The 15,583-nt window shown below is 43.7% G+C and overlaps 1 protein-coding gene across 1 annotated transcript in view; it reads right to left on the bottom strand.

Annotated features, from left to right (window-relative positions):
• Positions 1-15,583, bottom strand: part of SEPTIN8 (septin 8) — a 60,948-nt gene that overhangs the window by 20,934 nt on the left and 24,431 nt on the right. Inside the window, exons 2-4 of the mRNA XM_026659467.2 lie at positions 9,908-10,022; positions 2,842-3,037; positions 1,193-1,379 (exon numbers count right to left, since the gene is read on the bottom strand). Coding sequence (XP_026515252.1) covers positions 1,193-1,379; positions 2,842-3,037; positions 9,908-10,022 — 498 coding nt within the window. The remainder of the gene's footprint in view (positions 1-1,192; positions 1,380-2,841; positions 3,038-9,907; positions 10,023-15,583) is intronic.

Raw genomic sequence — 15,583 nt, 5'->3', positions numbered from 1 at the left:
TGCATGAACGTCATGTAACGAATCACATGACCGGTTGCCACCTAAGGGAGTGACTGCTTGAGGACCTATGTAACGAAATATAGATGTAACCACTAGCTAGACTATAAACAGACCTACTTTTTTGGATTCCTATGACCTTGCTAGATTATTGACCTTACCATACTTTGAGAAGGCAATATGATACAGGAGTTAGACCATTGAGACACGTAGGTTCTGTTCCTGCCTCTGATTTGTTGTTTGATCTAGAGCAAGTCACTTATCCTCTTTGACTTACTTTTCCAATGTGAATATAGGGACAATTCTAAAGTGCAGCTGTGGTAAGTCAAGTCCATACGTAAAAACATTTTTCCTCAACAATTGCTCCATTTGTATATCCAAGGGCAAAATCTGTTACCCTTAGCAAAAAGTCTCAATTTTTACTGCTTTTTGCCCGTTATCACTACTGACAGAACAATACAGGTAGCACTGCAGTTCCTACAACACAGCTGTGGGACAGCGAGCTGGAGCCTATACTGGCTTGCCTGTCAGCAAACCTCCTCTCTCCTCCCCTTCCCCCCAAAACAACAATAGTTAACTGGGGGAGGGATAGCTCAGTGGTTTGAGCATTGGCCTGCTAAACCCAGGGTTGTGAGCTCAATCCTTGAGGGGGCCACTTAGGGATCTGGGACAAAAATCAGTACTTGGTCCTGCTAGTGAAGGCAGGGGGCTGGACTCAATGACCTTTCAGGGTCCCTTCCAGTTCTAGGAGATGGGTATATCTCCATATATTATTATTATTATAAGTTTCAGCTGAAGACTCCCTTGTTTTCACAAGAGATGATGAGCCAGAAACAGCCCAGCTTGACTTTCAGATCCCAAGTGAAGTTATTACAGTGATGGGTGCTGCAGAAAAACTTGAAAGAGACGTTTTCAAACAAATGTCTAGTTTTTCTTGCAAAAGGAGCAAATTTTATATGGAAGCCACTGAGAAGAAATGAACACAGAACCCCATGAAACCATCTATATGAAGTCACTGATCAGGCAGATCAGTGCTTTAACCAACCTAGCTCAAAGAGCTGTTATGAGAATTCATCAGTTGATGTCTGTGAAGTGGTTTGAGACCCATGTATGGAAGATGCATTAATATTGCTTTACATCTAACTGAAAGCATACATTACTTTTGAAGATTGGATGCTTGCCTTAAACGCCTTACCTTGCTATCCAGCTTCTTCATCGTTACCAGATCTAAGGATTTGAGCGAGTGCCCAGTTGGAGTGATGAAGTAAAGGCAGACGTGGATTCTTGTGTCATGATAATTAAAGAGAGAACGACGGATTTTCAGCTCTTCTTGCAAGTAGTTTTCAAACTGCGTGTCAATGTAATCAACTACTGGCCTGTAACTAAAAACAGATGCCATTAGCAACAAGAATGCTGAAGTTTAAATGAAGTTGACAGTTTAAAGTTATCATGCATTCTCTCAGCCCCATTATTTTAAAACCATTTACAAAGAAGCATAAAAATTTTTAGCCCTTCACTGGTAACATGCAGAATATTATATTCACACAAGCAACTTCTAATCAAAAGGTGTATGGTATTTTCAGAGACTCTGTTGCAGCACAAAAGGGATTAATGCTGGTGGAACTGAAATATGGAAAGCAGACAACATTCATACATCAAGCTTTGACTAGATTTCAGGTGTAAAGTATCTCGATGTAGTAGCATAGCAATACAAAGAGGAGAATCCAGGAATCCTGAAGAGCCTTTACCATTGGATAGCCATGGCAGATTATAACTACTTTGAAAGGAGGCCAATTGAAATTATTGCAAGACGTCTTACAGGGACTTAGACTCATAGACTTTAAGGCCAGAAGGGACCATCATCATCTAGTCTGACCTCCTGCAAAGGTCACTTGATCCAAACAAGGTGCATGAGCAGTTAAATGGGAGTAGGTGGGAGGAACCAATATCACAAACTGATCATTGTCATCATGGACAATTCCAACTATTCCACAGTTGGTTTGGTTTTTTTAACTAGATTTGTAAGAGTTTACAGGTTAGCTAACCAAGCCATCTGAAAGGGAAGAGACTATTATTCTCTGCTAAAGACAATGGGACGAAACCTGAGATGTGCTGAGCATCTGCAATTCCCATTGACTTCAAAAGGAGCTGCAGATGGTCAGCATCCCTCAGGATTTGGCTCGGTGAGTTTTTGAGTGAGTTAAATAGATCTTTGGTTTAAGACACAGTTCTGTAGGTTCCCCACTAATCCAGTATCTTTCTGACTCATGATGCGAGTGAGCTCCCCTGAGTAATACGTTTTGGATGGATGGAGTGATAACACAACAAACCCCTCACCATCACTAATAAAAGGACAGATTCTGCACACAGTGGGACTCCTCATAGAGTAGGAGACTACTCGGCCGGAGTACGGGTGGCAGAACCTGGCCCAACGCAACGAAAGAAGAAGAGGTTAACAGCTTCTTCAACAAGCCTGGAGGAAAGAACTGCTCCTCAGCAGGTCTCCTCAGAGACTGTTGGTGTGTCTCTCACTGAATTAAGCAAACAAGTCAGCAGGATTTCACTGGATTCTTTAAGACAACTCACAACACGTTACAGTTTTCACTGCCTCACTAACCTCACCCTCTCTCCTTAGCCAAACTCCCTCTAGCATTCTCCCATACTTATTACAGCGGCTCATCCCTGCCCTCTTCAGTCTAACGCGGCCATAATCAAGACACCTCATAATCCAAATGGGAAAATTGGGTGCCCAGGAACAGAGTCTGTAACATTGCAGGGAGAATCACGTATGTTAGAACACTAGAGGCTGGTGCAGAAATGGCGACTAGATGGCATGTGACCTGCCTTTCATCTTTATTTATCTGGTCTCCAAACCCCACTGCATCCACGATTGTCAGTTTCAGGTGCACGTTGCTCTCCTGCAGGTCATAGGTACGCGGTCGTAAGCGAACTGCATTCTCGTAGTGACTGGCCTCCTCCGTCTCAAAGGTGGTATTGAAAAGTGTGTTCATTAGTGTGGATTTCCCGATGCCTGTTTCACCTAGGAAGGAAGAGTCACCATTCATTGCAGAGTGGAATTCGTAAAGGGACTTCAGAGTAAATTAATTACAGAGCAGAACAAAAATTAAACTGTGAGAGGTTACTGCAACTCCCCCAAGTTCAGAGAGGTATAATCATTGTGATGTTCCTACTGCCCTATTCCCAAAGGCCTCCGATTCTTAATCTTAGGCCTGGTCTACACTAGGACTTTAATTCGGATTTAGCTGCCTTAATCCGAATTAACCCTTCACCCGTCCACACTACAGAGCCAGTTAATTCGAATTAAAGGGCCCTTTAAATCGATTTCTGTACTCCACCTCGACGAACGGAGTAGAGCCTAAATCGATTTTGTTAATTCGAATTAGGGTTAGTGTGGACGCACACCACCGAATTACTGTGTTTAAGTTAATGGGGTAGTGTGGCCGCACACCACCGAATTAATGTGGTTTAAAACCGAATTAAGGTGCTTAGTGTGGCCGCGCACAATCGAATTTATACAACCTGTTTCCCAAATTCGAATTATCTAAATTCGGATTAATCCTGTAGTGTAGACATACCCTTATTTAGCACGTTGCTTCAGTATCACTGTTCATCTGAAGATCTCACAGCACATGCAAACAAAATCAAAGCAAACATAACCAGAACACTCTGCTGTCTCCAACCCAGATTTAGAGGCCAAAATAATGAAAGTTAGGAAGAACATAACAACTTACAGGACATTCAGTTCTGATTGATTCTTCATCTCAAATGCTTCTATTCACGAGTTACAATGTACTTGGCTCAATTTTTTCACACCTTTTACAATGTACTCACAAAGCAATAGCTCCAGGTACTTAAAACAGTTAACAATGCAAGTCAGTGCAGTGTGATCTACGTTCCGTGGATCTGTGGCAGAACTACATGAAATGTCTGCTTAAGTCTTTGGATTCTCTTTTTCTCATAGTGAGGTTTTTCGTGTGTGTTTTAGCACTGCCCAATGTATTTGGCTTTCGGCTTCCTTTGTTTGGCCTTGTCACTTGTCTCTCTTTGGGGATTTGCACAAGCAGGGCAAGCGTGTTCTCCCTCTGTGAGACAAAAGACTATTTCCACCCTTCCAGGATTTCAGATTTTGACCATTTATGAAACAGAGGAATATGTAATTTTTTTAGCAGACAGGGCAAAATCCCTCCTTAGAGTAACAGCACGTGAGTCCCAAGTGGTGAATCTGGCCCAGAATGTGGGAGGAAGAGGCCAGGATTGAGAATCCGGGGTGGTCAGAGCAACCTCAGTTGCTTTTTTTTTTAGTCCTGTGCTGCCTGTTTGTCAATGAGCACTTCCTGAGCGTGCCTGTGGGAATGGAGAGTTTGTGAGCGCGCACAATCAGCTAAGCGACTGTCTTGCCAAGTGCATGCCTAACTCCCTGACCTACATGTGCATGCAGTGAGCGTGTGCACAGATGGCGCCCTGGAGCTCAGGCTTCTATGGGTACATCCTCATTCAATGGAGGTGTAGTTTCCAACTCAGGTAGACATACACGTGCTAGCTTTCATCCAGCTAACATGCTAAAAATAGAAGTGTAGCCGTGGCGGCACAAGTGGCAGGACAGGCCAGACGCCCCGAGGAAACCCTGCCTGGGACCCTAGGTACTTACTTAGGCCACTAGCCCCTCCTGCCTCAGCAGCTACAGTTCTATTTTTAGCACACTAGCTAGATCAAAGCTAGTGTGTGTATGGCTACCAGAGCTGAAATTTACACCTGAAGCTCAAGTACAGACATACCCTAAGTATGGAAACCAGGCCTGTTAGTACTAGAGATGGTTTCTGGTCATTTTACATTAGTAAATGCTCCTAGCTAAGTATTAAGAACTCTTACTATACAACCACCCTACAAACCGTTTCTTTAAGTCTCCAATCAAAGCCAGATCAACCTAACAAATGCCCAGAGGCTTTAAAACAACTTGTTCCTCCGCTATACTCTTAATCCTTTCATCCCCAATGTGCCATTAATAAGGGTCAAAGGTTTGTAGAGCTCCCACTGCACAGAAACCCTTAGCCCCCTTCCCTTCACAGAAGTGGACCTGCTAAGTCAGTTTAACCTGTCAGCCAACACATCTGTTCCTCTGTTGTGCATGGCTGGTCTATGGCTGCAGGTCTGCCTTTGCCCAGCCAGACTGCATATCAGACAGCTGCTCCGCATGGCCCCTCTGCCTGCTCTGTTCTCCTAGCTGCTGCCCCCCATCGAGCCATCTCGAGAGTGAAGATTAGAGGCACCATGAGGTCTTCACTAGGGGTGTGATGAACAAAAGCGTGGGTGTGAGCACGACATGCTGGAAAACGCCCCAGTCTGACGCACAGGGTATCAGTACGTGCTGATCAGCAGGCAAACGCATGCAGCATTGAAACAAGGGAAAAGGGAAACACTGCTTGGGTGTTTTATTTATTGAGAACCCAATGCAAATCCCATTCCAAAGGCTTAAAACACTCCTTAGATCTGGCTTGGTATAAATAAATCTTCCAAAATATTCCCAGGCTGCACGTTACAGAGAGCAGGAAATGGTGCTGCATGGCGCGAGAGTGGCTGCGAGGCCACACATCAAGCAGAACCAGCCAAGTTGGAATCACAAGGAGATAAGCAAAAGAAAAGTTGCCTCAGGCGCCGATCTGAAGCCACCCAGGCAAACGTCTGAAGGAGAGATGAGCTGCCCAAACGCAAAGAGGGGCTGGAATGTTTTGAAATATGAGTTAACAAAAGCCTCAGCTGGCTGGGGAGATCTGGTGATAGAATCCAGAGAGGGTGGAACGCCTAAGCTGTAGAGATGGTTTCCTCCTATAGATCTCTTGCTGTACAGAGCTTACTTAGTCATTTTCCTCTCCCCCAACATTGCGTTGTTGCCCTTAGTCACACGCTCCAATCCACGTCAGCATGGTTTGTGGCAAAGGTAAAGCAAGACTAACAGACATTTGTTTGGGGCTGGGGCTGGGGGCAGTTAAACCAATGTCACATATTTTGGTCTTGCAGGCCACATACCAAGTGCCATATTGCTGTACAGTCTTGGCAGAGCGTTGCCCAGGAGCAAGGCAGCAGGGATCCGTTGGTTTAGCATCATCCCCCTCGCCTAATGCATCATCTGTGCAGGAAGAGCTAGAAGAAATCTCTGCCAAGCTGAATAATTTAGATAAGCAGAGGGATGGAATGTGAAGTCAAATGGGGACACCAGAGACGGGCTCAGTGGGAAGAAGACTATAAAACTAAGAAAATTAATAAAGGAAAGTTGAGGGTCTCTCCCAGGCCAGCTTCCCCAGATGAATAATGATCACATGCACTGCCCACACACCAAGGCAAACTGTACAAGATAGAATGGATAAACCTTAGTGCTACATTTTCAGCATTGACGGGCCACCATTTTAACTTTACTAGGCATGCCCCTTCCTGGCCATCGTCTTTTGGAACTGATAAAGAGAGTCTAAGGTGCACCGATCAGCTGAGTTGAACCGACGTGGTTATGGGAGAGTGGGATAACTGGCAAGCTGCTAGACTACAGAGGCACCTAAGCCTGATACAAGGTTTTTATTTTAGACCCTAGCAGGTTCTGGAACCCTTCTGCTCCCACCTTGGAGAACAAATACTGAGTGGAATATTTGTACTGTAGATAGAATGGTGGAGAGCCAAATACTGGATCCCCCAACAATGGCTAAATGCCATGTGAAGGAGACAAAAACCAACTGATGATCCAAACCCATCTGGCAGGGAAGTCATTTGGAAAGCTCAGGGCTGACCTATCCAAAGTCTGTCAGGAAGCATTGACTTTCTCCCAGCATTCTCCTGTCCAGGTTGGGTCAGGACTGGGAGGAAGAATTTGTAATAACAGTCAACAGCTGTAATTGAGTTCTTCTCTCTTTGCCAGGGAACTATAGGAAATTTGATGATCTCTCCCACTGTTTCATAGATTTAAAGGCCAGAAGAGGCCACTGAATCATCTAGTCTGACCTCTTCCCCCCTCAAAAAATAAATGTGGTGATTACAAATGCACGGTCTTCTGCTGCTGGCACACTGCTTTTGAAGAATGACATTACAAAGCCCAGGGTAACATCCTTGCTTGATGTTAAACTCTGGGTATAAGGAATGCTGTTTACTGAGGGTTTGGGTATGAAAAAAAAAAAAGTGTAGGTAGGGAGTTCCTAAAGGGGTCAGGATCAGAATAAAGGAAGTATTCCACTGCCCACTCTATGTAAAGCTGTATCCAGTCTGGACAGGAAGAGATCTTGGAACACATTTCAGATATTGAAAATATCACTTCCCCTGCCTTGATCACTGGTCCAGAGCCAGTGCTGGGAAGAATTCTCTGCCCCCAAAAGCATTTCAACTATTATTGCAGCTTGCAGTACTTTAAGCCTAAAACAAAAGCATGCCAAGCAAACAAACAAAAAAATCATCTGCAAGCCAGCACCCCCAGGCATCACCAGAAAGGACTGGCTTCAAGCAGTCTGTGTGGCATCAGCTACTAGAATCATGCACAAATTGAAAGGGAAAAAGTAAAATTATAATGAGATTATTGTAAGGTCTGTTCTCTAGCAACCGGCCAGCATGCTTAGAGATAACTGTTTTATGCTGAAGGCAAACAGGAAATTCCATCTTTCTTTGGGGACAGAAATGGACCCAATTCAAAACTCTGGATTCACCCACCCCCAAATTCTGCGAAAGTTCCAATCTGGACCCAGTTCAGCTATAAAGAATTACTATTTCTAGCTGTAGTGATAGTGATTCTTAAGCCTACTATCAGCCACTTCATTTCCCCATCCTCAAATCCATACGTCTAAGGCCCTACCAAATTCACAGTCCATTTTGTTCAATTTCACAGTCATAGGATTTAAAAAATCACAAATGTCATAATTTCAGATATTTAAATGTGAAATTTCATGGTGTTGTAATTGTAGGGGTTCTGACCCAAAAAAGAGTGGGGGGGGTCCACAAGTTATTGTAGGGGGTTGCGGTATTGCTACTCTTATTTCTGCGCTGCTACTAGCGGTGGCACTGCCTTCAGAGCTGGGTAGCTGGAGCGTGGGGCTGCTGGCCGGGAGCCCAGCTCTGAAGGCAGAGCCGCCGCCAGCAGCAGCGCAGAAGCAAGGATGGCATGATATGATACTGCCACCCTTACTTCTGCGCTGCTGCTTTCAGAGCTGGGCCCTCAGTCATCAGCCGCCCCTCTCCAGCTGCCCAGCTCTGAAGGCAGAAGTGCAGAAGTAAGGGTGGCATGGTATGGTATTGCCACCCCTACTTCTGTGCTGGTGCTGGTGGGGTGCTGCCTTCAGAGCTGGATGCCTGGCCAACAGCCGCCAGCCGCCCAGCTCTGAAGGCAGCGCAGAAGTAAGGGTGGCAATACCATGACCCCCCTAAAATAACCTTGTGACCCCTCACCCTCTTTTGGATCAGGACTCCCAGTTTGAAAAGCACCGGTCTCCCCCGTGAAATCTGTATGGTGTAGGGTAAAAGCACACAAAAGACCAGATTTCACAGGGGGAGACCAGATTTCACCGTCCATGACACATTTTTCATGGCCATGAATTTGGTAGGGCCCTACATATGTCCCACATCAGCTCAGGTACAGAAGCTAATTCTGTTTGTCCTCCCATCATGATCTGGCTGCAGCTAAAACAACCCATGCTTAGGGATGGGCAGGAAATTTTTTTTTTTCCATCTTTTGAACGTTTTTGAGAATTTGAAAGATCTTCCTGTCCCAAATTTGGTTGAAAGGTCAAAGTATCAAAAACTTTTGTGGACCAACAATCCAAAAAAATCCCCAAAAAGAAAAACCCAGTTTTGGCCAATTGAAGCATTTTGTTTGATTTTTTAAAAATATTTCATTTCAATTTCAACCACTTTTAAAAATCTAATTAGCTTAAATTTCAAAACAAAAGGTTGCTTTGAACCGGAAAACTGGAATTTTTCATTTGAAAAAATGTCGACATTTTTGGAACTTTTGAAAAATATGTTTTGAGTTGAAAAATTCATCAAAACCTTTCACACAAAAAGTTTCAGGTTAGATGAACTGGCATTTATTGCCCAAAAAAGTTTAATAATAAATAAAATTATTATTAATAATTATAAATAAATAATAATAATCCCTGCCCAGCTCTATATATGTGGAATATTTCAACAGAAAAAAACCCTTCAATTATCTTTATGAAGAGGAACACGGTTTCCTTCATGAAACAATAAAACACGAAGTTATGTTAACGGCAGTCTGGACTTCTGAGTGCTATTGTAATGGCTGCCACCTTGGCCAACACACTCGGGACTGAATTAGGGATCTCCAGAGCTGCTACAACTACAACTGAAGAGGATGAGAGTCCATTACAGCCCCAGCTAGAGAGCTTTAACTCTGGAGATCTATTCTGAGGGGAACCTGTAACACACACTTACCAGTAGTTTACACTATTCCCAGATCTACTACAGACTTGTTGTTACACCTTCGGAAAGTCATTTAAGGACAAAACTTTCCAAAAGTGCCCACTTATTTCGAGTGCCTAGTGCATGATAGACCATTGGCAGAACACCCACAACTCCAACTGATATTGAACACAGCTGAAGGTGCTCAGAGCTTATAAAAAGCAGATCAGTGGCATCCAAAATTGGGCCTACAGAATAAGCTAGCACTTGTGAAAATTTAGGCCTATGTGGTTTGCCCAAGGTCACACTGAGTTTGTGACAGAGCAGGGAACTGAACAAATTTTGGCCTTAACTTCTTTGCATTTTCCATGTAAAATTCCAGTAATGATACTTATCTCTCTTTGTGACGTGCTCCGACATCCATGGATCTGATGTGCTACTAGATTATTATTTATTGTATTATTACTACTAAGAATTTCCCTAGTCTATGGTAAACTCTGCTTACCCACACAGAGGATGTTGAAGCTGAATCCTTGTGTGACAGATTTGCTGACAAGCTGATCTGGGAGACTATCAAATCCAACATGGCCCCCCAGGGAAAGATTCCGCTTCTCTTCATTCTGTTAAAGCAAACAGAGTCAATTTAGCCAGAGCGCATTAAAAGAGAGTCAATAGCACAAGGGCTAAGGAATAAAAATCACAAGAAACGTTACCATCATACTCGAGGCAGCGCGTGTTTCCCAGTCACTGAGGTAATCCTAACTCTACCCGCACAGAGGTTTATTATGTTTTGATATCCACATTCCAGACATACTGGTAATTATAGCCAAGCATCAGTAGAAAAAAAATCTAATCTTAACAGGGAATTATCTTAAAGAGACAGCACACTAAACTGCTGAGCCACTCTGGAAGAAAAAGTCGGGGCAAGATTCAGCTGCGTCCAGCTTGTGGAGAATAAAGCAGGAAAAAACCATCTTCCCATGTTTTTCGATCACTTCCCTCCCCCTTTTATGTTCTGAGAGGTTCCTGCACTGAATTATGTCAGAGCTAGTCTGGAGCTCCTTCACAGCCCTTGATCTTTTTCCTTTGGCTTTGCCTTAAGCAGCTTTGTTCAGTCACACTTCTAGGGGTACGTGTTACAAGGGGAGGCAAATGAACCCTCTCACCTCACCATCTGTGACCACACCAGTTCCTCTTCTTCTTCAGCTGTTCCTGTCTCTCCCACCATCCCCCCACGCATACACCTTACAATCCCATCTGTCTCCTTCCTCCCCAAGTGGAAGAAGAAGCTGGTCACTTTCACGGGAAGCTTTGTTTAGAAATAAATAAATAGGATCGACACAGGAGGAAATAACTCAGAGTAATAAAATGTCTCTCTTAATAAATCACAGACAGACAGAAAGGCATGAAGCCTCCAGTCTGCTCCAGCAGGGATGCACATTCTACTCTTTGTGGATTTTACTCTACTGTGCCCGGGGGTCTGAGTAAATACACACAAGCAAGAAAGTAATCAGCCCAGCAGAAGACACAGGCCAAACTCCTGATGGCATAACCAATCAGCTCCAGGCTTCAATAAACTAGCATTTGTTTACACGGGGGCTGAATTTGGCCCAGGGACTCTACAGGATTATTATCTTTCCTAGTAACTTAAGCCTATCAGTCCCAGAAATTGACAAACATGCTTGCAATCCTATTCACCTTGCAAAGTTTACCTCTCTGCCTGCCAAAGGCATCCAATGGAATGCATAACAAGGACACAGAGACTTAGCACAGACACTGCCTGCCACTGCACACAGAAAAGGGAAAAAGAAAATTGTCTCAATTGAAAATCCAGAACCACTGTTACTAGTTAGGAAAGTACATAAAAGGGCTGAACTCAGCCCTGGGTTAAGCAGACTAGTTATTGGGCTCAATACAGGAGTAAGGGAGTGCAGTTCTGTGCCCTGTGTTACACAGGAGGTCAGAATAGATGATCTAATGGTGCTTTCTGGCCTTAAAATCTATGGGACATTGATTCCACTAGAATCAATGGACAAGGGAAATTGCATCCAGTATCCTTAGTTCAAGTGATTCAGAATAGAACTGTTGCAAAGTGTTTATTTTGTATATATATGTTTAGATTTACAATCAACTTTCACCTTGTCTCCACACAGCCAAATAATACTACCAAAACCAACTGAGCAGACCACTGAATTTACAAACTGGTTTTTCTTTTCATTTTCAAGTTGCCTCTAAAAGCAGTTAGACCTAATGGAGAAGCAAATGTCCAGAAATGTTATTTTAAGGTACTGCTTATTCAGTTTCATCCTAACATTTCCTTTGTGGAATTACACATTTGCTGTTGTGACATACACCTCTACCCCGATATAACGCGACCCGATATAACACAAATTCGGATATAACGCGGTAAAGCAGTGCTACGGGGGGGGGGGGGGGGCGCGCTCCGGCGGATCAAAGCAAGTTTGATATAACGCAGTTTCACCTTTAACGCGGTAAGATTTTTTGGCTCCCGAGGACAGCGTTTTATCGGGGTAGAGGTGTATTTAAATGCAGCCATTTTTTTTTTTAAATTACAAGCACAGGGCGGAAAAGATAAGTGTCTACTTATCTGATCAGGTTTTTCTGCTCCTGTTCCCATCCCCCACTACTCTGCCCTGATGTTCCAGTGTGTAACACAGCCCGACGACAGAAGCCATGGACTTAGAATAAAGTTAATAGGCTGTCATGTTTTAAAATATATTCCCATGGAGGAGGGGAAAGTTCTAAAAGCAGTAACTTGAAATTCATTCTCTCTGGGAGAGCAAGATTCCTAAACAAAAGATTAACTTGTTTAATTTCACCTCAAGTCAACGTTGTCTTCAGTCCTGCCTTGGGAAGAATAAATAAATATTTTCTTTATTAAAAAAAAAAGACTTTTAATTACAAGAGGAACTTTTAAATGGCGAGGCAGCTACCACATTTGAAATAATACACTGAACCTTCTTTTCTGTGGGTGTTGATCTGTTTTTGTTACTGTCTTTCAGATGAAAATTATCACAATGCTCTCCCTGGAGCAGAAAGACAATCTGACCATAATCGTTTGTTCTCTTGCAATCAATTCCTGTTTAATCTATCAGTATTAATTGTTCTCACCAAACAACGAGGAAGAAGCCATCACCAAAAAAATCCCCTTCGAGAGAGATGGTGTCTATTCAGACTAGGGTGACCAGATGTCCCGATTTTATAGGGACAGTCCTGATTTTTGGGTCTTTTTCTTATATAGGCTCCTATTACCCCCCACCCCCATCCCGATTTTTCACATTTGCTGTCTGGTCACCCTAATTCAGACTCAAATGTGGTCAAGTGCTTAGACACCAAAAGTATTTCCCATTGTTTATCAACTAAACCAGGACCTGCATTCAGAAATAAATCATGTTCTCTCTAAGCCATGGTCACTTGGCCTATAAACACATTGTACGCAGGTGTTGAACTTCCCCTTCTTTCCTCCACTAATTGGCCAGGCTAGTCAGAGATATACTAGTCTAATCTTTCAGACCTTTGGCTTATTTTTCAGTTCTTACTTTGCATCTCTTTCCATGGTGACAGGTTTCAGAGGGGTAGCCGAGTTAGTCTGTATCAGCAAAAAAACAAGGAGTTCTTGTGGCACCATAGAGACTAACAAATTTATTTGGGCATAAGCTTTCGTGGGCTAGAACCCACTTCATCAGATGCATGGAGTGGAAAATACAAGAGCAAGTATAAATACATGAAAGGATGGGAGTTGCCTTATCAAGTGTGAGGTCAGTCTAACAAGACAATTCAATTAACAGCAGGATATCAAGGGAGGAAAAATAACTTTTGAAGTGGTAATGAGAGTGGCCCATCTCACACCTTCTTGTCTACCATCTGAAATGGGCCACTCTCATTACTACTTCAAAAGTTATTTTTCCTCCCTTGGTATCCTGCTGTTAATTGAATTGTCTTGTTAAACTGACCTCACACTTGGTAAGGCAACTCCCATCCTTTCATGTATTTATACCTGCTCCTGTATTTTCCACTCCATGCATCTGATGAAGTGGGTTCTAGCCCACAAAAGCTTATGCCCAAATAAATTTGTTAGTCTCTAAGGGGCCACAAGGACTCCTCATCTCTTTCCATGTCACTTCATTTCTAGCCATGTCACGGAGCTGGGTGCTGCAGTACATTAGCATACTCAGCTCGCACTCCAGAAGACACTGGTTCAACTCCTAACAGCAGGAGTAAGGAGAGGTCTCAACCCTCCCATCACATTTCGGCATGATTTGTAGTCTTGGCCCAAAGACGGTCTAGCGGGCATACATCCCATACCTGAGAACCCCCTGCCTGCCAATGCATTTCAGGCCTGAGCTGCCTGTCAGGGCCTTGTCTACACTATGGAGTTAGGTGGAGGGATAGCTCAGTGGTTTGAGCACTGGCCTGCTAAACCCAGGGTTGCGAATTCAATCCTTGAGGGGGCCACTTAGGGATCTGGGGCAAAATCTGTACTTGGTCCTGCTACTGAAGGCAGGGGACTGGACTTGATGACCTTTCAGGGTCCCTTCCAGCTCTATGAGATAGGTATATCTCCATCTCTCTCTCTATATATATATATAACTCTGTAAGTGTATACCCAACGACATCAGCCGAAGGGCAGTGGGTCTCCAGCTGTGAGCCCCGCACAGAGCTGACAGGCGATGTAAGTAACGCAGTGTCTACACAGATACTGTGTCATCCTAACTATGTCAACCTAAGCGCTACGCTTCTCATGGAGGTGGAGTTATTAGGTCGGTGTAGTGGGCGACTTACATCGGCGGGAGCAATGTTGTAGGTAGACCCTTACGTCAACCTAACTCTGTAGGGTAGACCAAGCCCTAGACAGGCACCCCAAGCCTGAAATGCATTGGCAGGCAGGGGCCCCTGTTCCCAGGCATGGGATGTATTGATAGTCCGGAGCTTGCCCACCATCTGCCTGCACTGTGCTTGGCCAGTTGTTCTTGGTCCATTTTCATAAGCACAAAATTAATGCACAAAAATTTTTCAAGAAAAATTACACATTTCCTCTCCCCCGCCCCATTTCTGCGTCTTCCTCAAATTGCTGTTTACGTTTTGTCCTAGTGTTTGCTCTCTCTCTCTTTTCCTCTTGCTTCTTACAAGGAACACACTGTGACAGGGACTAGCAAAAGCACCATCTGCACAGCTAAAGAACTCCTTGAGGCTTCCACCCACTTTCACTCCAGCCTCTCAAAGCTGGCTTCCCTTTCCCCCTACCCACATCCCTTAGAGAGAATCCTCCCCCGACTTGGTCACACAGGTTAAGATATTATCAGGTAGAGTCACTCTGATGCAGAGACAATGTGGCAGGAAAGCATATTGCTTCCACAGAAAATGGACTGTTATGGCCACGTGTGGGGGGTCAACCAAGCCTAACCAAAAACATACACCAGAAATTTAAGATGCTTTCCATAATCACCACTGTCTGGAAAGGAAATAAACAAGGCTGCTTGAGAGCTATGATTAGAATAAGAATGCCCCCAAAAGACTTGAGACATGTTCCTAGGCAACAGCTGGCATCACTATGACTGATTTTAAAGCAGGCTCTAGCAAGGCCAAGCTAAATCAAAAACTAAAACATGCTCAGGAAAGGGAAGGAGAAAAGCCAAATCCCCAACGGCTTTTCTTTTGCTTCTCTTAGCAATGTTTAGTTGCAAGGCAGTATGTGTCAAGAAAGGAGGTGCATTGCACATGCCCTGTTAAAACACCGAATCTCTAAACCGATGGTGAGGTTAAAAATACAGTCAATGGCAAAAATGTGTCCAGTATTGTTGTGATGTTGTTGTTTTTCTCTTTTTATTTTTCTCAATGGTGACATAATCTGATCCAAATCCAAGATCCCGTTGCCACTGTAGGCAAAGCAGAAAGTCAGCTGAATCTACTAGGAAAGAAAACAACCATTGCATTGCTGATACAGACTAACACGGCTACCACTCTGAAACATTGCATTACTGTTATTCTACCATAGTCCCACTACTGCAGCTACCTAAGAGGCATTAACAGTATGGCAAGGGCTGTTGATTTGTTCAATTTTTCTATGGCAAGCCTCCAGTGGCTTTGATTGGAAAGGTAACTCAACCACCAGTTTAAAAAAAAATAAAAAATAAAAAATCACACTTCAGCTGAAATATAT

This window comes from Terrapene carolina, unplaced genomic scaffold, assembly GCF_002925995.2.
Source record: "Terrapene carolina triunguis isolate 2854851 unplaced genomic scaffold, T_m_triunguis-2.0 Scaffold629, whole genome shotgun sequence".
Lineage (NCBI taxonomy): Eukaryota > Metazoa > Chordata > Testudines > Emydidae > Terrapene > Terrapene triunguis.
The sequence above is the reverse complement of the archived record's forward strand: the minus strand, read 5'-3'. Positions and strand labels throughout refer to the sequence as shown.